This window comes from Sebastes fasciatus, chromosome 22, assembly GCF_043250625.1.
Source record: "Sebastes fasciatus isolate fSebFas1 chromosome 22, fSebFas1.pri, whole genome shotgun sequence".
NCBI lineage: Eukaryota > Metazoa > Chordata > Actinopteri > Perciformes > Sebastidae > Sebastes > Sebastes fasciatus.
Genome location: NC_133816.1, coordinates 15,742,773 through 15,768,421, shown reverse-complemented (window position 1 = coordinate 15,768,421; position 25,649 = coordinate 15,742,773). Strand labels below are relative to the sequence as shown.

At 41.5% G+C, this 25,649-nt stretch overlaps 1 protein-coding gene across 24 annotated transcripts in view; it reads right to left on the bottom strand.

Moving 5' to 3' along the window:
- The window catches only part of camk2d1 (calcium/calmodulin-dependent protein kinase (CaM kinase) II delta 1), a 77,970-nt gene that overhangs the window by 32,787 nt on the left and 19,534 nt on the right, over positions 1-25,649 (bottom strand). For all 24 annotated transcript variants that reach the window (XM_074623572.1, XM_074623575.1, XM_074623571.1 and 21 more), the window contains exons 3-5: positions 6,485-6,544; positions 3,863-3,917; positions 1,207-1,272 (exon numbers count right to left, since the gene is read on the bottom strand). In XM_074623572.1, the coding sequence (XP_074479673.1) occupies positions 1,207-1,272; positions 3,863-3,917; positions 6,485-6,544 (181 nt within the window). The remainder of the gene's footprint in view (positions 1-1,206; positions 1,273-3,862; positions 3,918-6,484; positions 6,545-25,649) is intronic.

The window sequence follows — 25,649 nt, the reverse complement described above, 5'->3', positions numbered from 1 at the left end:
ACCCAAACTTGAACTCCCTCACTTGGGGCAGTGACTCACTCCACCAAAGAACCATATCATCTGCAAAGAGCAGAGAGGGGATTCTGAGGTCCCCAAACCGGACACCCCCATCCTTCTCCATGGTCTCCCCGAACTCCTCCCGAAACCTTTTTTTTCCCCTTAATAACCACCGCAGCTTCAGCCCTTATTCCCAACCGGTACCTATCTGCTGTTTCTGGAGGCCCCTGGGCCAACCAAGCCTGAAAGCCCTCCTTCTTTAGCTTGGCGGCCTCCTTCAACGTTGGTATCCATCAACGGGTTCTTAGGTTGCCGCCACGACAGTCACCAACGACCTTCTGGATCCATGTCCCCACCCTCCCCTGGGATGTGCGAAAAAAATTCTTCCGGAGTTGGGAGTTGAAGAACTCGCAGACAGGGGCCTCAGCCAGACGTCCCCTGTTCACCCTCACCACACGTATGGGTTTTCCAGTTCTGTCCAGCAGCCTCCCCCGCCATCTGATCCAATCCACTTCACCACCAGGTGCAGATCTGATGATACGACCACAAAGTCAATAATTGATCTTTGGCTTAGGGTGTCCTGGTACCAAATACACTTATGAACCGCCCTTTGCTCGAACATAGTGTTTGTTAAGGCCAATCCATAACTGGCACATAAGTCCAATTACAGAGCATCACTCGGGTTCAGATCGGGCAGGCTGTTTCTCCCAAACCAGGGTTCTTCATCGTCGTGATTGTTGAAGTCCCCCAGTGGAACTATAGAGTCCCCGATCAGCGACTCCAAGAGGGCCGGGCACTCTGAGCTGCTGTTTGGGGCATAACCAAAAGCAACAGTAAAAGAATTTCTCTTAGCGACTTGCTGTCGTATAGAGGTGACCCTCTCGTTCTCTGGAGAGAACTCCAACACAGCGGCGCTCAGCCAAGGGCTCGTGAGTATCCCCACACCCGCATGGCGCCTCTCACCCTTGGCAACTCTGGAAAAGACGAGAGTCTAGCCCCTCTCCAGGAGTTTTGTTTTCAGTTTTCTGGAGTTGTGTATGTTAAAATATACATACACACTGGTAATATGCAAAGCATGGATATCATTTTGTTCTATAGTGCGTATCTGCTTGAATATGCCTTTGATGCCAAAGTCGACTAAATGGGTTTCACATCACATTTATACAGTAAATTCAGAAATATCAATACAGCAGAGCAAAATACACTGACCTGGCGTCGGCTTCGCTGTAGTACTCCCTGGCAACAATGTCCTCAAACAACTCACCGCCGGTAACTCTGGAGGAGAGAGAAATGAAGTGACAGACAAAAAACAGAATGAGAAAGAGAAAGTTGGAAAGAAAATAACTGTATATCTGGAAAAGAAGTGAAGTGTCAAATCACAGATGTTAATTTATGCCTCTGGAGAGGGGGAGAAAAAATGGTTTGATAAAGTTGCACACTAGCAAATCTCATCCAGACCAACTGGGTCAAAAGAAGGATGTTGTGTTTTGGTGCCTGGATGGTGAAATCACTACAATAATATATTTCAGCAGATATGGTCATACGGTATGTGGACATTGTTTATTCAGCTGGACGAAGTTTCCATGTCTTTCCGTGAGGTTACGGCTTAAGCCAGGGAGCTTTTCCTAGTAAGCAATGCCAATTGGAATATCTATATTAGAATGGAGGTGCAGTAATAATAGAGCACATTACACCTCAAAGAAGTTAATGTACATCATATGAAACTTGAAAACCTAAAGGAATCCATCGGTACCAACCATGTCATACTAGCTTGTTGCGAAGGAGGCTAAATAACGCTCCAAACTTACCCTTGACTTCTGACCTAAAGAGTTCGCCATGTTATGATTTCAGCATATTTTTATGCTAAATGCAGTACCTGTGAGGGTTTCTGGACAATATTAGTCATTGTTTTGTGTTGTTAATTGATTTCCAATAATAAATATATACATACATTTGCATAAAGCAAGCATATTTGCCCACTCCCATGTTGATAAGAGTATTAAATACTTGACAAATGTGCGATTCATTTGCGATTAATCGCGATTAAATATTTGAATCAATTGACAGCCCTAGTTTAAACACTTTTAAAAAGTGGGCCAGTGGGTCAATGTGCTCAAAACTTGGAGAATGACTTGAAGGATATTTAAAAGGCAAAGCCTTTTCCCTTTCCAGGACCTGTGGAAAACATTACAACTCTGACGAGTCTTCAGTGATTTTCATATTAAAGTTCCATGTAACTTTTACTGTTAGGACAACAGGCCTTCATTCGGGAGCCATGTGACTCAAACATGTGGTGTATTATGATTTTCTCTCATCCAGCATGTTCAAAATCTGTTACAATTCTTTCACTTTCTCAATAAATAAGGTTAAAAATCAGGGTTTAAAGCTGCCAATAGAGATATAATATATTCATGGTCAATTTGCATTACCACGCGGCAGTGTTGTTATCCCTCGTGGCAGGTTTCCTCTTTAGGAAAAACAGAGGAATGATTTCTATCTGTGTGTTGGTCTTTAGCCAAGAAAGGAAAACCCGCTGTTCTTTTTTATTACCCTTAATCAAATTAAACACAGCGTTTAATATACATTTGATGCAAATTCCTTTCTGACTGCCAGGTTAGACTGCAAACAACAGCTGACAATATACAGGAGAACGGAGGAATGGAGGAGATGGTAAGTTATGGAGGGTGAATGGGAGGAGGGAGAGATGTGAAGGAAAGAAGGAAGTGACAGAGAAAGCCCAGGATGTTAGAGGTTACAATGAGAAAACCATAGTGATTGCTTCATTAATAAATTGGTTGATGAATTAAATAAAAAGCACATTCACACGCAGATATGCATGCATAAAAACAGATAAGGACCTGAAGACAAAATAAAATACCAGTAGTCTATTTCATATTTAAGTTTTATCCAGTGTAATGTTTCATGCCGGAGCTCACATTTTCTGCTTCCTAATAACACATTAATAATAAATCAACAGATTAATTGATTATCAAAATAGTCGTTAGTCGCAGCCCTGGTCATGTTGACTAACTAGCTTGACTTTGTCACTGAAATGTCGGGTCGGGCGACGTATATTTCACATTAATTTCATATAACGAAGGCGCTAAAACGGAGCCTTTGCAGACAGAGGATCAGTAGAGGTACATTCAGACAGACAGGATGAGAAAAAATAATGTGAATAAGGTTTTTTTGAACATTAAAGCACATAAACATGTTCTAGTAGAAACTCAAAACAACAAGCATGAATCTGAAAATGAGTAAAATGTGTCCCCTTTAAAGTCCACTGAGAATGATCACATTCCTGTAGAAGCCATCTGGCCAAAATGAACTATGATCTAAAAAAACCTGGAATTCATTTCCGTTGGACTTTAATGTCTTTTTATTTGTTGTTTAAAGCTCTTTAAATAGCAGACATGTTGACATGTCACAGTACGAAAAGCATGTTTCTTGAAGCTGAAGTATACTGTATGATCATACGTGATGCCAGCTTGTATTGTCTCAGTCTGTGTGTGTGTGAGACATGATACAATACTGTCAGATTATCATGTGCTCAAGTGTCTCTTGCGATGTCTGTGTGCAGCGTGTGAACATGGTGAGGATGTGTGATGACTGAGCACACAGCGCTGCTCAAACAGATGGAGCAAAGAGGAGGCGAACGAACGCAGGAGGCGAACGAACGCAGGAGGCGAACGCGTCACGTCTAAATCTCCCGTGGTGCCTCAGTGACGGGACATCTGATTGGCAGCTGTCAGGTTCTACCTCTCCTGAGTGAGATGTGAATGCATTTAACCATGTGGAGTGTCCCGTTAAGCGTCTAAAAATGTGCATAAATGTGATATGCAAAATAAAAAAATCCTGCACTTACAAGTCAAAGACCAGATAGTGGAATCCTTCCTCTGATATGCTTTCATGGAGTCGCACTGTGAGGGAGAGAAGAGACAGTTATTCAATTATGTTACATACTACTCCACTGCACCGGGCGACCTGCCACGTTAGCAGCAGTAGGTAACCGTGTGAATGATGAACACAGTGAACTGTTGTCTCAGTGTGAAGTGTGATGAAGAGCTTTAGACGTCATGTAATTTTCTCTGGATTAAAGTGCCTGTTGACGTTTCAGACACATTTTTGGTGGTCCATGTTTTTCATGTACAGTTGTAAAACAATTCAATCAGTTTGAAACAATCTATAGCGCATGGTCTAAAGTGCATGGCGCAAATGCATTTAGGGCGAGTCCAACTCCACATTTGCTAGTTAAACGGCACATAATATGGGCGCAATGGGCAAAGAGGTACCAATTAAACCAATAAAAGTGCCATCTCCCATTCCCTTTAAAAGCCTGGCGCATTATAATTTAAAATGAGCAGTTTGCTTCAGTGAAAATTATGTTTTTGAAAGGCTAAACGCCAATAAAAATGGATTGAAGCAGAATATTTCATTAGATAAAAACATTATGTCAATTTTGGAAATGATTACATCTATCTTTTTTCAATTAAATTTTGACTTTGCAGCGCTCTGGAGTTATTGGAAATATATGGACACACAAGTCTGAAACAATCTTACTGGAATCTAATTCTACAAATAGTATAATACTAATAGTGTAGCCCAGAGGTCCTCAACCTGGGCGCCGAGCCAAAGATCACAGGATTTGTCTGCATTTCTGTGTTGGAGGATTTTCTGAATGGATAAAAGTCATCCACCTCATGAAATTCCTCCGCACTCCAGCCTGTTCCTGCATTATTACAGTGTATTGTCACAACTTACAAAAATGTGAACGACAACTCGGGAATACCAACCGACTTATTGACTGAGTCTCTACTTATTCCACCAATTTCTTTTAGCCCAGAGGTGTCTGTGTTTTGATTTTTGTTGTTGCAACATTATCACAGAGAAAAGCTTTAAAATACACGTTTTATTTTAAATGGTAACGGTAAACTGACTTGCATTTATATAGCACTTTTCTAGTCTTCCGACCACTCAAAGTGCTTTACGCTACATGTCAGCAGTCACACATTCATACACTGATGGCAGAGGCTGCCATGCAAGGTGCCAACTTTGCCTATCAGGATCTAATCTAAATACTCGTTCACACACCGATGGCTATGCCTTCGGGAGCAATTTGGGGTTAAGTGTCTTGCTCAAGGACACATCGACACGTGACTGGAGCAGCCGGAGATCCAACCACGTCATAGACGAATGCAGTTCCTCCAACCAAACCAAGGTGTTTCAATGGATATAGTCAGTGCAGCAACACAAACGCTCATCAATAAAAGCACTAGTGTCTATTTCTGTGGACTCTTAAAACATACTGATTTGCCAATATGCATGACCAATACTGGTCTTTGATCAAAACTCAGGTATCAGTTATGTCTTTCAATATATCTGTTTTAAAGTGAAATCTTGATTAGATTGAGGTTACACCAGTCTGATATTTTCAATATCTATACAAATGTCAGTATTTCTGAGTTTTTGTCGGCTCTAGTCTGCCTGTGACGGAGGTTGTTTGGCTGATTTAGCATATTGAAACAGGATTTGATAAGGGACTCGAAAGGATTTAGATTTGGTGCCTGGATTTGATACTGGTTAAATCCTTAGTAAAATGTTATTGAAACACGATCGTAGACCAGTCAGGTTAGTAAACATGATCAGTTTCCATTTAAAGCCACCATAATGCAGCTTTAACAGGCACAATGGAAAGCTCGGCTACGATCGATTTTGGCTCTAAGCTTCAATAACACACAGTGACTGATTTGTGTTTGGCCTCTTATCACGTCAGCATCTACAGACTCCGTTGGTAATTCAACCAAGAGCGAGAGACTGATTGCACTGTGAATGTGTGAGAATGTGAAGTAGTTTGCTTCTCGAGAAAGCTCATTCCAGTTTTAGTGCTCGAGAAACGTTTGAGACAAACAGGCCAGAGCATGAGATGATGGCTGAAAAGATCCGCCTGTAGAGAGATTCTCCTGATTGACATCTGAGAGCTCTATCACCATGACGACCTTTAAAGTGATGAGGGGCTATCCCAGAGTGTGAATGGAATAGTAATGACTATCTGACGGGGAGACAGGTCCGTCTCATGCTCGTGTCTGAGCGGGCGAGTAATGAGGATCTCCAGTGACAGATTTTACATCTCTACAACTACTAAAATGATCATGGCAACAATATTGATTTTCATCTTTCGTCGCCAGGTAAACAGTAGAAAATATAGGGTTCACATTATCAAAGTATTTAACTGGCCAACGCAGCATCATGCCATATTTTTCATACACTGTAGCTTCCTTGCAGATATAGTATGTTGTCAAAAGCACTCAGGAAGAATATGTGACTCCAGCGTAGGTGCATAAATATTTAATAGATGTTCTATACATCTATGAAACCATCTCAAGGGCTAACCTTTGTATGTTTTTGGAACAAATGGATACAAACATAACTCTGCTCATGACATCAGGAGATGAAGAGATACAGTCAATATAACAGGAGAACTAGTTACCGATGTTGGCGTGCTTGAGCAGGCGGCAGATCCTGGCCTCTCGCTCCAACTTCTGGTGATCTGTGGAGACAAAAAGACAAGATATCTGTCACATCTGAGCCCTCCTTTAAGATTCTCCAATCCTCTCTACAGAGATTCCTCATATTAAACACACTCCACCGTGTCCCTGGGAACAAGTGCGCGGTAAAACTAACAGTCATAATTCATTACTGCGGTACCGTAGCCAAGAGATGAATTTGAGGACAACCCTGGCACATCTTGAGTATTACTGCTTAATACAAGTATGTGTAAGCTGGTCAAACCTGTATGGCGAGGTTGCAATATAAGCCAATTAACTGTTCTTTTTAAGCTTTTAACATATCTACAATGCAGCGTATATTCAATTAAACAATGACAAAGTTCTGACAAAGAAGAACAGCAACTCAAAGCTCATCATTATGAATTTAGTAGCTCTAAACATTAACACCGTAACTCCAAAACATGGCTGGTAAAAGGAACTGATCTTTGCCAATTCTCCATCGAGGCAAAAGCGATTTAACATGTGGAAGAACTAAATCAACAAGGAGGACAACATGTCCCTATGCATGCTTGAGACTAAATCTAATCCAATGCTTTTCACTGGCACTTTCATATTAAAACTTTTCACTTTTCCCACATTTGATAAAACCCTTAGAAGCATCAAGGTTACAGCGGCATCTCTCAGTTAAAAGGTTGGTAAAAGTATTGACAAATGAATGCAGCAGACAGGTCGGTTTAACAAAAATCACTTAGACACTATATGGCAATAATAACACCACTGGGGTCATCCTCAATTCAGCTGATTTGCTATTCAAACAAAGAGGCTTGGAGGATGCTGCATTTATGGAGACTACGTTACCCAAAAGACTGTTGAATATTTAATACTGCTCATGTTAAAAGTATTGTATTATTCACCATTGTGGGTCATAAGTGGGCTTGACATGGCCATGAATGTTCATTCAGTGTTGACGGTGAATGTCGTCAACTGAAGCACTAAATTCCTGAGTGTGTGCTATGTTGACCCAGAAAGCTTTTTTTTTTATCAGTTTGTTTATTGAGAAAGTTTAAAAAAATTTTCTAACTATGACGGAACAATTTGAAGACCGTCCGTCATTTTGATGGTGATTCAGTCTCCAGTGTGGCAGCAGAGCGTGGGTTCAGCCTTCAGGACAAAATGACGACGGCCGTGAGAAGTTGTCTGTCCGAGGAAAAGACTACGGGAAAACAAATCTTTTTATCTGCTCGTTTGTGAGACCGCACGGTCGGTGTCGTGTCTCTGTTCATCTTTTCTCTCCATGCCCTTAAATACATAATCTATGAGCTTGTTCTGTATATCAATTATTTAAAAGAACAAAAACACACACATGCAGTGACACACAGCGAACGCCGCCGCCGCCGCCTTGTGTCCAACAGAGTACAATATGCCACATGCAGAACAGATAGCGGACTGTGAATGACTATGAGTATGAGTATGAGTATGAGTAAGAGTATGGCTATGAATTGTTGAAGGAATTGAATAGGAAAATTGGGTAATAATAGATTATGATGGCATTTTTAGTCAGACAACGAGAAAGTCTAACGCAACCACTGCTGAAAAGATTGCCATGAAATATTTTTGACATTCATGGTCCCCAGAGGATGAACTTCAATGATTTTCATGATGCACTGACTTTTCCTCTTGCACCACCATGAGGTTGAACATTATCAGTTCAAGTGAAAAATCGCAACATGAAATTCCCTAGAAATATTCACGTCCCTGCCATCAGGACAAATTGTAACTAGAATTGCACTTGGAGCGCAGACCTCCGCCTACGCGTGACTCTAAAAACAGATCACAGCTCACAGCTGGCGGTTACGTGAGGTCGTCGGCTTATTATTAACACGGTGTGTTTCCGTGTAACGTATCGGCGGATGCCTCTCTCATTCAGCAGCCTTGTTATGTCTGTATAACGTTACACTACGTTGTCTCTCATCCCGTCATCTACAGCTTTGTTCTCTCTCACCGCGAACGGCCAGCAGCTTCTGTACACACGTATCTCTCTGCTCTCAGAAGGAGGAAGAAGGCGGGGTCACGCATCATCAACGCATCATCAGTTACACTGCGTGTTGTTGTGTTATACCCTGTGGTTTTAATGCTTAGGCTGATCGGAATCCTTAAACATATTCCTGAATCCGGATCACCACCAAAATCTGATGGATTGTTCATTGTACCACCCGCCAGCCCTCCAAAAAATGTCATTCAAATCCATCGCAGACTTTTGGAGTAACCCTGCTAACGGACAAACAAACCAACGCGGGTGAAAACATAACCTCCTTCCTAGGCCTTCAAGCCTTGGCGGAGGTAATGATCCCTTAACTTTTCATCTAGTGCCATCATCAAGTCAAAATTTGTCCAAATTATTTTCAAATCCAATCCCACTAGAGTTCTGCAAGTATTTGGTATTAAACCAGACTCTTGTTTTTTTTGGGGGGGGGTTTTGTGCTAAATTGCTAGCCTGTGGTAAGGATGGTAAACATGAACTGTGGAGCGGTGGATTAGTACAGCCGAAGGGAACTACAAGCATGACTGCATACTTTAAGTGTTATCATATTAAACATGACATATTGTGAATGATATGATTAAGCACACCCCTACACCACAGTCAACTGTTTTATTGCTACTGGAATGGTCCTCAAAGTGCACTGCATTAATCAAAACATCAGATGTGGTAACTAAAGGAATTAGTTTTAATGTCAATAACTCAAACTCCATTCAATTTCTTGTAGGACTCTACTTGGTAATTAAATAAATTAGCAAATAAATGTACTTTAATACATCAGCAGCTGTTGTGTTCTGTCCAATAATCCCACCAGATTAGCAGCTGCCACAGACGCAGAGCTGGTGGTTGAAATTTAAATTGTATTTGTGGTTTATCCTGTTTGCTTGTATTTTGTTTGCTGAATGGTGCACATTGTGTGTTTCTGTTTGTTTTGCATTTGCTTCTACTTGTTTGCTTTCTATGTTCTTTCCCCTGTTAAGCACTTTGTAACTTTAACAAAGTGCTTTCAGAGACCAGAGAGTTCATTGAGGTCTGTAGTGCTGCAGTGCATCAACCAGGGGGAGCTGTGCAGATGACGGGTGCAGACAGACTGAGAGAGAGAAGAGAAGGGAGGGAAGGAAGAGGGGAGGAAGACGGAGTGTGTTTATGTGTACATGTGGAACTGGAGGGACCGGGTGGGGCGGCAGACACACATCACTTCACTGGTTTTATTTCCTCTAGGTTTGAAACTGTTCAAATGGGTGTAGCTCCTGTTGTCTATGCAAAGTTGTCCACAGTCAAATATAATGTAGGCTATTTCTAAACTACATTGAGATTATCCTTGTCTGTAAACTGTGAATGGAATTAAATGCTATATAAATGTTTGGTTCTCCAATTAGCAATGAGTGTAATCTCAAACTAGCACCAATGGGACTTCCGCTCACTTGTAATCTCATTTATAGTTCCAACCAGATGTGATCACACCGTCTCCAATAGCACCTCGGTTTACAAGTCTCTAATCCTACTCCGACCAATGGGATGTGCTTTTTTACAGGAGCTGTAATCCTCCTGGTCACTAGGTGAACATTGACTCCGCTCTCTTTCTCCACAGCTTCCTCTCCTTCCGTCGCATGGCACGCTGCTAATCTGTGACATAACAGGATTTACAGCATGAGCGGTGCTCACTCACCATCTCCAGCCTCACTGCAAACCACAGATCACTGGTCTTTTCCTGCCCTGCTCCTTTCATTTCCTTCCTTTGCTTCACTGTCCATCACCGTCAGGCTGCTGTATATTATGTTCATGGAAGATTTAGAGCTACTTGACAGAGAATTAAATGTGTCCTCTACTATTATAAGCAGAGTTACATCTATGATATGTATATAAATATGAGTTGAAAGTGAACAGATTTACACAGAGCTGGGTGTCAAAACTCAATACCTTAAGTTTATTAATAATTATATATGCAATAAAAAGTTAATCTCTTTTCTATACAGGGGAATTAAATATAAATCCGATTGAGCCTCGATGAGTTTCATTCCAGCAGCGTGAACATAACAAGCTTCATTTTTATTTATGAAGCCAATCCAGGCATCACTCCAATCAACGGTGCCACAGGAGCAAAATGTTTTTTTCACAATTTGCTTCCACAGTGGGTGACTGGGTGTTGAAGCAAATATGATGAGATGCGAGCAGCATAAATGTTAGGGCTGGGATGATACACCTCTCTCCTGGTTCAATGCTATCACAATACTTGGGTGCTGATTCGATATGTATTGCCATTTATTGTGGTTTTTGTGAACTTTTTTGACACTAAAAAGTTGAATCATACACTTCTAGGGACTTTTACTTTGGAAAATATCAAAATTAAAACAGTAAAAATGTTTAATATTCAGCATGTATGTAGTCAGAGATGTCCTGAAGTCAAATATGTCAGTCATTGTCAGGAATTATTTATTAAATTTCTTTCCAGCAACCCAAAAATCAAAGAATAAAGACATTTCACTCACAAATTAATGGTATTTTCTTTTTAATTTATAAGGGACATGTAATGTTTTATACTTCTGGTGAATATTATCCAATCAATCTTATTTCCATATATGTATTTTGTATATACAATTCCCTTTATTAACACCTTATTTTGAAAACCGGACGTAGTCACATGAGCCTCTAGCTTCGCCAAGTGCGTCTCTAGCTCTCCCGTCAGCTCCGTTCTCTTTATACATCCATGGTCAGCTCCATCGGGGCCGTTTGAATGCATTTAACATAAATGTCAGTATATGGGTGCTCTACAGTTGTAGTGTCGGCCCATTCGACCACGGAGATGAGAGTGACGGCCGGCTTGACCGCACGTTTATCGCAATACAACACGAACTGTTGTGGAATTTTCCTACTCAATAGGAAGGAAGAGGCCCCGGAGCTGTTGATGTCTTATAAAGAAGGTTTATGGAAGCTTGATCAAGGAGCAATTGCAGGTCTCCACCATTGAGGTGCTCTCTGCATGAAGGCCTCACAACTCTGCCCTTCCCCCATGGTGCTCAGTGTTTTACCCTTATCATGTTTTGACTTGCTCGGTTCCTCTGGCATCTCTGACCCTGGTTGCCCCGGCGACTGGCTCTATGGTTCCCACTACAGACACAGCTGTACAGATAACGGCGGCTCCCCTAGACAGGACTCCAAACCAATAATGTCAACAGAGGGACACTGAGAAACACTTTGACGTCCCGACCAAGGAGAGAGGAATTAATAGAAAATTCCATCACACGAACGTTTCCTGTCCATGACGGAGTTACCATGCAGCTTTAGTCATGATGACTAGCTTTGCTTTTCCTGCCAAAACAAATTGCGTCACATTACTCAGACTACAACAATAAAAGCGGTAACTTCCTTCTACCTCTGCATAGACTCAAATGAAGCAAATATTGATTCTGGCATTAAAAAAAATCTATTTCAAAATCGTAAAAAAGGAAATTATGATACATAGGTGAATGGCTTTTTTTCCCCACCCCTGATAAATGTGCTTAATATTCAGGGTTCACGCATTTGGTACATGTTTTTCCATTGATGGTGTTCAGTATAAATGCTTTTTGAGTCCAAAAATAATTAAGTTTTGTTTAGAATTATCGTACTATAAGTCAAGTCAGTTTTATTTATATAGCCAAAAAACAAATCACAAATTTGCCTCAAGAGGTTTTACAATCTGTACAGTACACGACACCCTCGGTCATACGATCCTCGATTTGGATAAGGAAAAACTTAACCAAAAAAAAAAAAAGTCAAGTAGCAAGTTGACTAAAAATAGGTTCGAGACCGAAACTTGGATTTGTTTCAGTTTCTTAGTACTTAAATAACTCAGACTTCTCTATCTGTAGTTCCTCTAGTACTGCAAACTAAATCAGCTATGTATTATATGTAATGGCACTCAGATTTTATGAATTGATAATTAAAAATCTGCTGCCTTCAGTGGTCACCTGTTTAAGGTTGTAGACGGACCATATTACATTCTGAAGAAAGTCATTAAAGCATTACATTTACATTTTATTGTCAATATTCAGTCTAAGCCCTCAAACATCAGGCAAAAACCAAGCTTCTAGTCAAGACCACGGTGTCTTCCCACTGACCACTCCAATTCACCACAGCACTGAAAGCAAAGATGGAGCTTGATGCACCTTTCAACCCCCTGATGTTCCTCAGTCGTAAACACAAGTCCTCGGTGTGATTCACACTAGAGCTGGCCCATTTATAAAACCCAGATGAGCTCCAGAACATCGCCATCAGGACGACGAAAACGAGGACAGCGGCTATTTCCAATGCAGCCCGACTGATCAAACGAGGTGCCTCCGCGGTACTGTAAGGCAGCACATCTGGGTCCATATCCAACTCCTGCAGGTTCAGTTACTCAACAAACAATCCCCCAATGTGCCCACACATACATTACTCATCTCAGAGTAGACACATTATCGGGCTATCCTAACATTACCTCATTTAGAGGAAGAGTAAAGAAGCCTTCTTTCAAGCTGCTGACCTTTGAGCACTAAGTAAGTAGAAGAAAAGATCCGTCATTCCTCACCATTTTCACCTGATGTTATTAAAGTAATAGGTGAGTAATGGAGTTTGGTGCCAGGAGACCGAGAGAGTGACTGCGATACAAAAAAAGAAAGAACAGAAAGCACCCCCCGGCGCACCACCACACTGCCTACACACACACACACACACACACACATCCTAATGCTTTTTCTTTGCTTATTCCCCCTGGCAACATCTCTCTTCTCATTTCCTGGCTCTCACCTATAAATGCTCACTCCAGCAGACCGAGCCAGTATTTCTCAGGTGACGCCAGCAAGCACAGCATCGAGTCAAGAGGAATGAAGAAAACGCATGAAAAGTAAAGTGCTGTTGTTGACACTGTGGACCAGAACATCTCTAACAAGACATTTTCTGGCAAATACATTCCTCTTCGGTCCACGCACTGATTTGTCGGGGTACCCCCAAGGCGCCATACTTGGTCCTATACTCCGAGAAACAAACACGGCATCGGCCCAAATAATCCTGTATCGTTCGGGCTCTATTAGGATTCAATTTTGATTTATGTTTTAACAGCCAAATCACAAAACTGGTTTAGTTAAGCTCAGAAGAGCTGCAAGATTAGATCCATCCTTTCAACTCAGGAAACTCAAATCTAAAGGCGACAGTGCTTTTTACAAATGTGGCCTCTAAACTCTGAAACACTGGAAAGTACTATATAAATAAAGATGATGCTGGAATTATAGTTTTGCATAGATAGCCTACATGTTAACAAGTTATCTGGACTACACGGCACAGGGTTTAGGGGCAACCCAACCTGATCTCACCGGAAGTACCACAAACACCTCATTACACGGACATTCTGCATGTCACAAGTACACATTTTCGCGTGTCATTTGTACACCGCTTTTTTACGCAAACGTCCGCAGTTAGGTTCAGGCAAGAAAACCACGTAGTAAGGGTAAGGGAAAACGTCATGGTTTGGCTTAAAATAAGTAAGTTTAAGTAAAACGCGTACGGAAACAACTACGGAAATCAAACATCACTTTCAAAACAAAACACTGGTCAACAAAAAAATAACGGTCTTTCTCGCTTTTTACACTACGTCACTAACTCTGTAGCATTTAGACACGGATGTATTTACATTGCAGTCAGTACAGGATACACGGTGTACAAATGACACGCGGAAATCAAGAAAGGCGGACTTATTGCAGGCTAAACGCCTCGTGCATTAACGTGGCCTTTATGCGCCGATTCTCATTTCCTCTTGAGACTGGCAGGGAGCCCAAAACGCAACATCCTTAGACAAACCTGAGCACACCGGCTCATGAATACCATAACAACTTGAGGGATGTAAACAAGCTTTTTTTCACCGACGGTGTGCCAATCCTCATTGTGCAGCCCCGCTGAGGGCTAGTGGGTCTCTTTTCACAGTTCTATTCTGATGCTTGAACGGACAATGATCATTAGCAATCATAATCATCGCGGCTTTTATTCACTGGTGGAGCTGCGGTTGCTGCTGGAGAGAGAGAGACTCTGCGGCTGTGGGTGTAATTGGAGGCACTGTAATAAGAGGGCCCCTCTGTCCAAATGCAATTAGCTGTAGGATTCTTAGTGTGCATGCATCTTCATGTGTGTATATACGCCGATGGAGAGTGGGAGAGGAGTCAAGCGGAGGTCAAAGAGAGAGAACACTTACCAGACGCTTCAACTGTATGTTCATAACACGGAGAAAGAGCTGTATCGTATATTTAGCTGGAAGCACATTGAGTCACTGCTACGTTGATCCTCATTGAAAGGCTTTGAGTCAGCGATTAGCTTTGTCTAATGTCTAACTTGTTCATTCACCTCATCCATTTCTTTTCATTAATCCTGGTGCCAGCTGTTCAGTATAGCATTAAGGAAACCCAAGCATATGCCGCTGGCATCTCTGGTCATGATATACGATATATTTCAACATGAATCTGACTCAGTAACTGGAATATAGCAGAAGAAGCCTTTGGGTGAAAATCATTTTCAAAAACTTCAAGGGGGACAGAAGGAAAGGGTTTGAACTCATTCTTCACTACTTTTCTGTGTGTACAAAAAAAAGTGAAATGCCAAGAATGCCTTTGAGTCTCAATGTCTAGACTACATGTTGAGACTATAACAAGGCACACAAAAGACTCGAGTTCTTGGGAGAAAGGTCGGAGAAGCATTGGGGATGCAAACAGGAGGATGCCGTGATGGGCTTTTCACCCCACGTTAAACTTTTGCCTTTAGATGTTCTCACCGGTCATCTTCTCTAACGACGGAGGATGCATTCTCTTGGTAAAACACAAAACGCTCTTTTTGTTTTGCTTTTCAAAGGTCTTTTCCTGCTAGCAGATTTCATGCTAAATATGTTAAAATGATGCGTGCCAGCTTCACCCGTCCACCCCTTAACTTTGCACCAAAGGAATATATGAAAGATGTTATTGATATGTGCTGTAGTCACCTGTCTATCCGCCCCAACTACTGTCTAGGACTCTAACCACCCAGAGCTCTCGTCTATCCCCAGTGTGTCATCTGTCCTGCTTAGAATTCAGATCACATTCTGCTCCACGTCTCAGTCCTGGGCTTCCCCCAGCCAAATCCAGCTGTACAGTAATAAACACTTACACACACACACATACTTCCTCGAGCATATATCAACTACTGTATGTCTATGGCTCAGTTTGTAGCACCAATCTCTCCGGCCCACTTTAAGCCACAGAGGATATTCCATCCAGAGCCTTGGACTGAGCCGCTGCATCAGCTCAGAGACCACACAAAGAAGTCCAACCCACACACTAAACTCTGACACAGCTTTATGGTAACACGGGGGTAAACGGAGCCGGAGAAGTAATTCAATAAAACACTAAAAAATGACTCAAAATCTAATAAAAAAACACACATTCAAAAGCAGAAGGAAGCGTTCTGTGAATGGCAACCCTGTGCTGTAGGTTAGTGTGGGAGACATCATCTATTTAAGCCTCATCTTTCACATTCCCCTGCCATGTCTGCCTGTTAACACTGAATTTATATGAAAGTAAGTACAGTATTACTCATTTTGACAGTTATGACAATCCAGTTTGTGATTACAGCGCTGTCACGCAGAAAGGAGCCCCCGTCAGCGGACATAAAGCCCCGTTAGCAGAAACACCCTGTCAGACCAGTGTTAGACTACAGAACGCTAAGCTCCATGTTCCACATCCAAGCCACTTTCACTGTATGGCACCTCAGGCACACTTTCCATCCGACCCGTTCAAGCTGTGGAAGGAGGCGATATGACAAGTCAGCGTGTGGGGCAGGCAGGTGGTACTGCCAAGGGGAAACTGCTGTCAGCGTGCGGCCTGCTATCACCGCCAGCCAGACATCCAGACGCCGTCATGAGCAGTAAGTGTGACATCCATCATAATCCACATCTGACACATCCAGCCTTCTGACGTACGTTACACACTCCTCACATCCATCGCTCAGTTTGGATGAACTGAAGTGTATAGCAGATATGCGTCAGATGAAAAGGCGCTTAAGGTTAAGTAATGACTGAGTGAATGATTAAGTGCAGAGACCGTCATTATTATTAGGATTTCTTAAAATTCATATAAGCCAATGGTTTTCTGTGTGCCTTGAAGCTTGCAGGTTTTAATAGCCAGATTTCAGTTACAACATTTGTGCTAATGGCTTAGACTGCTCATGTGATGAAGCTGATGTAGCGTAAACAGGAAGAGGACAGGACCAGCTGTTAGACCCAGAGAGAGAAGTTAACCTCTTCCACTCCTTGAGGGGCCGACTTTACTGTCTCTCAGAGGCTGTAGCAGGTTCAGTTTTAGAGCTAGAGTGAGAGATACTGGGATCATATGAAACCATATGGTAACCATGTCACGAAGAACACTAAATAACACTACGAAGTTACACTAAATCTTTGAGAGGTAAAACTTGCATGTCGATTTTCAAAAGGGGTCCCTTGGGTATGACTGTAAAGCTGAGACTCTTGTGGATCCAATGAGCCAAACTGTTTTCATGTGTGATGATGTTAGTCCCCATAGCAACCATTACATTATGGCGAGACCATTATTTTTTAAACTTGACCTCACTGTATAAAATGACCTGTGGTGACCTCTAGGATAATCACAGCCTCATGAAACTTTACAGCCACAAACTAGAGACCTAGAGCATTCAGAGGATGGATGGCATTCATATACTTCTATCATAATGTTCTAAGCCCTTATACACTTTCACAATTTATTTTAATTAATTAATCAATTATTTCTTTTATTTCTGATTAATGACTAGAACAACTCGTCACATAATGCTGAGCTGCATCTCAAATTAATCTTCAGGTTCCCAGCTTTCAGATGATGTTGCACCACTTCTATGTGACATCTCTTGCTGACCTGCTATCTCCCACTAAAGACCTCCTGTACCCCCCTAAAAAAAGACTAAAATGGGTCTATGAAAAAGCCATAGAAAGAAAGTGTCCTCTGGGAATTAACGTTGCAGAAAATGATCTTTATCTTGCTTGATGTGATGTAACACCGTTATCTGCTGTATCTCATCTAAGGTGTGCTATCGTAGACTTGTTTTTGCCAACGTAGATGTTGGAGCCGATCTACAGCAAGTGCAGTTGGTCACAGCTCAGAGAGGGAGGGAGGGATGGAGAGAGCTGAGAGAGCTCTTATGTACAAAATCAGTTGAATAAATTAGGAAACACTATTTTAAGGCGATGAGAGGATCAGTCTTCTCATATATCAGTCTATAAAAACTATTTACCTCTCGCGGTTTGACCTGAACAAAAGAGGCTCAAAAACTCCTTCACAATGATAATCTGACCAACAGTCTCTTCACATATTTCCAACGTTCCTTCATGTCAACTGTGTGGATATATAGTTGAAAATCCAGGAAAAGCTTTATAGACAGCATGTGAGCAAATAGCTAGTTAAGCGAGAATGCCAACTTAACATCCTGTCATTCATTGCTTGTGTTCTGAGTTGATTTTACGCTCTGTAGTGTGGACCAGCAAAGACACTTTTAAGGCCTGATGCCGTTTTCTTTCTCAACAGCTTTTTCACAGTGTTCAGTGCAGATGTGCAGGCCTGCTGCCCACAGTATATTTAGAGGGTACTGCCTTTGGCTGAGCCTCAGGCTGATTGAGATGAGGTGTCAAACTGTTTTAACAGCTCTTCAAAATGACTTTCACCTCCGGGTGGCTTACAGCTCATCTCTGGTCCTGCTCAGACCTGGCACTAACAGGGTGATCCGATCACTAGTTGGCAGCTCTGAGTACGTCAGTTCACACCCGGCATTAAAATGCGTCTTAAAATGCGTCACAAGTGACTACTTGTGATTCAATCTCACTTCCCCGCTCTATATGCATGCAAACAAGTACATCATTTCTCTTTGCAAAGACCAGAGGTACAATATTTTTCGACAAACTATTTGAAGATTGACGCTCCTTTTCCAATAATCACATCATTAAAATGAGCCGACATTGAAATGAGCAACTAGGTCTAGTTGAAAAGCCAAACAACAGCACCGCTATGTGGCCGAACCTTCGTCACACAAATATGACATAATCTTTTAGATCGGAAAACATAGGATTCTGGCTGTAATTGTGTGCTTGGAAAATTTCACACAGTGTAAATAAGAAGAAGCGGTGGATGTTGAATTTCTTTCGGTCGGATCCGGCCGCGTCGGAAGTGCCAAGAATGAAGGACAAATACACCCAAATGGTTCAGCACGAAATGTGAGTCCTGTGATCTTTTTCAACCCAATTATTTTTGGCATTTGTGACTTACCATTTGTATTTCCACATGTTTAATGTGGCCCTTAAAGTTGACGTCAAATTACTTTTTAACTTGGCATGAAGTATTAAATGGAAATGTGGAGATTTTTTTTTCTCTCTGATCAAACTAGAATATGAGTATCACCTTGATTTAGCTATGATAAGTTTTATGATCCTGGATTTAACATAATTGGGTTTTACTACCATATTAATGGAGCTAAAGCCATCTGGAGATGAGGGGATTAATAGCGGGATGTCATCTGCATAGCTATTGATGTTCAAATGGTAATTTACAAGCTGTAAAAAGACATGCACCAGTTAAGATAAAACAGAGTTTTGAAAATACCATAAGTTATTCTGGACAAGATCATCAGCTTTACGCCTTTACCACAAACCATAGGACTTTGGTTTATACGTACATCTATTTTTGGCCCCCTCATATGCTCATTAGCAGGCTAATTCAAATAGGAGCCAGGGTTCAGGTTCAGGTGGGCAAATATGACACTTAATTTTCAATAAAAAAAAATTCTACAAAACCCTTGTTTTACCACTTTATAATAATTTTGTCTCAATAAAAATAGTCTAAAATTAGCAACACATTAACTTCGATTAGGATTAATGAATAAATGAACAAGTTTACACATTTGATTTGATGCTAACTTTATGTATTTCACAGCTTTAAAAAAACAGAGACTCACAAACATTCTGGTTGTTAACAGAAAAGTGCTGAGGTTTGACGGCCAATGCAACCTTTACAGATAGTATGAATAATAATGCACACTGTATGATGCACAATCCAACATACAGATTCCTATTGGGCATCACGTCCCAAGAAAGGTATTGACAGCCAGCGAAGTATATTGGGAAGGCTAAAAGAAAATATGGAAGACATTTAAAGCATGTTAAGTGGCTGAAGATTAAATTGTGTTACATCATCACATCTGTTTCTGCAGAGGCCCTCGGGGGTGAAATTGTCAGCTTGTTTGCCTCAAAAACAAAAGAATATAAATCACAAAAATATAAAAGATATGTTTCACATTGCATCTCTTGTATCAAATAAACATTTGCTGTGTTGAACAGTAACATATCTGCACGAAAAAGTCACTTCATTGACAGCCTGTCTGCAGTTTGCTGTGTTGACAGTGGAGCATAAAAATGGAGGGGGCTCGGAAAATCCCTCGCTCCTTCCCCTCAGGCTGAGTGCCCACTGAAGAGGACCAACCCTTAAATCCCCTGACCTTCCTCTTAGCTGGAGCTGGAAAAGAGCAAGAAATAAAATATATCTGAGGAGAATTCATCTCCTGACACCAAAGTTCAGAACTAAGCCTGACAATGAGTCAAGCAAGCAATGGCACCATCAATGGTGAAGGTCTAACAAAAACAACAAGGCAAAAGTGAGCATGGCTCACATACCCCGTTACTGCCTGACTCCTGCTTAAGTAGGGCCAAAAGTTTTGCCCTTTTGGAAAAATCTCAAAAATGTTGGGCACCCTGGACTTCTATTTGAAGTTCCTAAGTTAAATAGTTTCCGAGTACATCTCCGGAAACGAAAGTGTGATATGCGAACGGATAGAAGGATGGACAGAAGGATGGAAGGAGGGACACACGGACGCTATATACCCCCGACAACGTTGTTGTCGCGGGGGTATAATTACTACACAAATATCACAACCAAACAAGGAATATTATCATTATATTTAAGAATATATCATGATTCCTGGGTTTTCTTGTCATCGATGATTTTAAATTTAAAACTGCAGGAAATAAATCATAACATGGGATTTATTCAAAATCTCTGGTTTATTTGTTTAAAGCATTGACATTGAACTGGGAAAATACCAGGATCTCAATTCCCAGTATCAGAGAGCAATTCCCAGAGTAGTGTACATCATGTTAATTCTATTGTTTGTGACTGAGGGGAAAAAAAGGGCTACTGACGTGATCATTTTCCACAGTAACATCCTGTGCAGTGTTTTGTAATTTGTAATTCATGGATGCGTTACTCAAACGGGACTCCCTGCTTCATATTTCATCCTACCACTTGCCCACATCAACACAGCCCTTGAGTGTGTTTTTTAAAGCAGGGCTATTTTCAGTGTGAACATTCCAACAGCAGAAAATCAACGCGAGGCTGAGAATGCCACGGTGAAGCGGTGAGGTGCATCAATTAACTCGATGTAATCATCATCGTGACAGCGAAACTATTAAAAAAATCTGCACCTATTAAGCAATAAGCAATCTTTGAAGTTAATTTGTCAAGCACAATGCCAAATATCCTCTGGTTCCACCTACTCAAATGTGAGAATTTTCTGCTCTTCTCCGTCATACTTTGATTTGATTTATTTAACATTAAAAAAAATGTGGGCGAAACTCCATTATCATAATGCTTTCTAGTACAAACACTTGTTCCAAGTGATGAAGTTCTGAGAAAATTCTTATAATTATGACATTCCCAAAAATGTCCTTTACAGTTAAACTAGATTCTGGTAAAAATATATTTTTTTACAAAGCGTCTTAGCCCTTAAGACAGCTCCTAAGGTGAAAAACTGTTAGGAGTAGGGAGGGTGACTTAAAAGAGTTTCTTAAGCAGAGGAGAAATTGGCAGAAAGACAAAGAGGAAGGAGAAATATTCTCCAAACGCTGATTGACATGAGTCAATGAAGCGCTATGGATTAGATCGAGCAGGGATGATGTTTGTGGTCGATCTCATTAGAAATGCGCTCACACATCCCCAAACCGACGTACTAACGCCACAGATGAACGTGATCACACCACAGAAATATTTGTTTATTCGTTTATAGATTTACATACCAACCAACCACACTATTTGTTATAGACTGGCAAGCAATCACAGAAACTGATGAAAGCTGAGCCACTAAAATGCCCCGCATGGTAAATAAATATAACAACTATCAGCATGTGAATAGGCTTCTGTACATGTAGGCCTGTATTTTCAAACCGTTTGTATGGCTTCTAATTTATTCAACAGAGATGTTCATTACATAAAAATACTATTCATAATTATCATGTCTTAATAGAGACTAAATCCTATGATTAGGCCTGTCCATTATATGCCCATTAGAACCAACAGCCAATCCCCACTGAAAGCGTTTTTTGATTTATTTGGAGTACAGTAACTGAAAGATGTTTCACACGATGGCAGCAAATCTGTACCAAAATCTGTGCTGCCAACCCATCAGAGAATGACACATTCCTGGATGTTATCCGAGTCTCTGCAGGTCTGTCCAGTACCTGCTTTAACAACAGCAGGCGGGATAATTAACCTCAAAAATGCAAACAACTGGGTGTGACACCACATTCCAGTGTATTCCTTCAGGAACTCTTACAAAACAGAAAAAAAAACTCATGCACTCATTCAGGCTTTAAGAAATTCAGGTTGCCACCAAAAGGAAAGAACAAGAATTCACCCTCCTAATAGAGCTTTATAAGCTTTTAAACTCATTTTTGCAATGGCATGTATAATAAATGCACCTATTCAACATCATGGAGGCAGATACCACCTGTGTTGTCCTATGAAAGCTGGTCAGTTAGGTAAGGTTTGCACTGATTCTGCCTGTTGAGTATACTGGGTATGCAGGGCAAACACATGACCGGGTCTGTCAACAACCCCCGCCGGCGACCTTTATTTACCGCCACCTACGCACTCTCACATCTCTCACTTTCATCGTTTTGCTCCATCTTTATCCTTTTCTTTTTCTGCTTTCATAATTTTCAAGCTTTCGTCACCTTTTTCTATTTCATCTCAGTCCCTCCCTGTATCTATCACCTCACTAATAACATCTGACAGCATATAACATCTCCTCCAAAACATCCAACAGGTAAGCAGAACGCAACATAAGATGGGAGCATCTGCTGAATGTGAATGTATGGCATTTTGTATCGTCATTTATCGTTCCTGTCTTGCGCCATGGGTTCATTTATGTCCAAGTCTTTATGAAAAAGTACAACAGAACCACAACAGAACTAAAGACAGGAGTCGAGAACAGGTTCCATTTGAGAACTGGTTACAAATTGTCCGATCCATCGGAATTGTATGCCTCGGAGTTTATCAATTCCTTTTATCAATGCCGGCATTGTGAGTCGTTTTCTTGTATCTGCCACATTAGATTTAATCCAGTAAACAAACTATCAAAGCGTACACAAAGAGAAAGTTGTCAGGGCTGGCGGCGGGGGGGTTATTTGAGGGGTGAGAGGGGGGTTGTTCAAACAAGCGTGCAGTAGACCAGAGATAAAGACGCTGTGTGTTCATCTCAGTACTTTTGTAGCTTCTAACTGAATCTCCTGCTTCCCTGTTTCTACTTTCCCATATCTGCTTTATTTTACTGTTTCACTTTCAGCTGTAAAGGGGGTCGTGTTAAGTTGCTGCAACAAAATAACAGGGCGGGCTTTTATTGTGAAGAATTTAGGAAATGAAATGTGTTTATCGTCATTTTACAACCGCTTCTTTGACCACTAGTCACAGCCGTGGTTACACACCCTCAAGCAGGTGGCTCTGTTGTAATGGAGACGTGAATCCGCTGGACTGACAAGCCGAGTCATGTATTGGAAAAACCCTACAAAACACAGGAACTTGGCTTGTGTCTTGAGGAGTTGTAGCATTTCTTCACCAACAGCCTAAACTGTACACACACTGCACTGCTACGCTCACAGCTAGTTACAGCTGACTACATCTCACCGTCACTCTGTCACACGCACTCTCTGTCTGTCTCGCACCAAATTATTCTTTCCATATTACACAGTCGTTTCATAGTATTAAAATATTGATCGATCCACCTCTGAGAAAGAATGGAATTCAATATTTCAACATTTGCTCTGCCTCTATTTTATCATTTTTTTCTCCAGTCCTACATCACTGAGCTCCTGGCAGCTCCATACAGAGCTGGTCTGTTTTTATCAAACCATGATTGCTTATCAAACTGACCCCTTTCATGGACATTTTCAACAGTGCAACTGTTAAAATAACATAATGCTACAATTAAAAGCAAATTGCTCACCGCTTCCTCTGTGGCTGGTAGCTCTTAGTCACCACCAGCGATGATGTCTTTTACAGATGTTTCACTACTAATTGCGGGCTATTTCGTCACGTCATGTCTGCCCCTTTCCTCTGGTCTCGCTTTTGTGAGCGCTCCCTTTCTTCCCGAGGTCAAACCGTTATGTCTTCAGCATTTGTCACCTGCTCCAAAAACATTTTGGTTTTAGCAGAACCTTTATCTTCTTTTTATTTCCCCATTTGTTCAATGCATAAAGCGTAGGCTACTTAGCCTTTAAAAAGGAATATTTACCATACTGTAAGTAGCGATTTGGTGGTGTTTCTTTATGTAAATGAGCCTGTGAATGCATGGGCCAGGATAGTACACAAGCTGCTCATTACGTATGCAAATAGAGAACTTTTGATACGCAAATTTTAATAAATGAGGCTTGAAAGCAGCAGGATCAGAGGGTCAGATTGAATCTCGTACAACAAATTGAGCGTCCTTAACTGGGTATGATCTGCCACATTTTTTTTCCACCATCTCTCTCATCAGCTCCAGAGGTTTTTGCATGAGTCACTGACAGCAGGGAAAACAGTTTGTTTAATGAGTCAACTTGTTGGCTCACACGCTCTGCCGCACAGAATGGGGACTCTGTCACAGATTTCCATTAAATTTAACCCCCGTCTAACCTGCCCTAATTGTTCAAGGCTTTACGAGTCATTACGCCGTCTTTAAATACTCGAGCTGTGTGTGTGTTATACAAATTTCTCACAAATGATGCAAAGAAATCACTTGTTTTGTGGGGTTTAAAATGTTTGCACTTCCTCTAAACAAATTCAAGTTGAGTTTAGACATATAGAGATTAACTGAAGGCTCTGTCCTCTCAGTGAGGGTTCATGTTTGATGCAGGCTGCAGAACACACAGCAGGAAACGTGCTCTGATGCCAAATTTTACAGGAGCACTCGAATCTGATTCAGTCTATGGGATTAAAGTGGAATGTGATCACACTGAGGGAAAAGGGGTGTATATGTGTCACAGACATATGTGGAAAAGGAAAAAAAATCCTGGAAGTGTCTTTTATTTTCTGTAAAATGATTAGTCAGCAACATATGTGCAGGGAGGTGGCGCTGGCTGAACCAGGACCATGCTGTTCTGTTTACTCAGCGCGCCCTGAGCTCAGCACACTGAATTTGGAACTCAAGACTTACATTCATATACAGCTGAAACTCCATCCCTCATGTGAAGAATATACCTGGGACCTTACCAAAGTAGTGACGATGCCCATCCGTCTTATCTGCTACAAACCGAATGGAAAAATGCGAAGCCGCGTAGAGGACCTTTAGTGATGGCACGGAGTTTGAAATGTGATCTAAACACTCACCGAGAGCTCCCGCTTCCTCCTCCAAACTCCCCAGCTGTCATCCGTCTAAAGCCACTCTTGCCCTGGAGGGCTTTTTGACAGATGTATGACTGTGAGAGGAAACAAAGGCAGGAGAGGATATAATCCAGAGTGGCTGAGAGCGCGGAGGAGGTGTGTGAGTCTGTGGCTGCGATGCAGCAGCAGCAGCAGCACGAGACTGGGATTATAAACTATGAATTACACATGCAAGCGCACCAAAACACAAATCCACTGTTGGGATTTGGCCCCGAGACCTGCTTTCACTCATCTTGTCCTGATGAAACCTCCGGCATGCAGAGGCTCATCATCATCTCATGTCATTGCTGTGTCATACATGACGACAGCTAGGGCTGGGCGATAGAATAGAATATTATACAGCTATCTGGTAAGGTCATTATCGCTATGTCAACTTGCGCGAAAAACAAC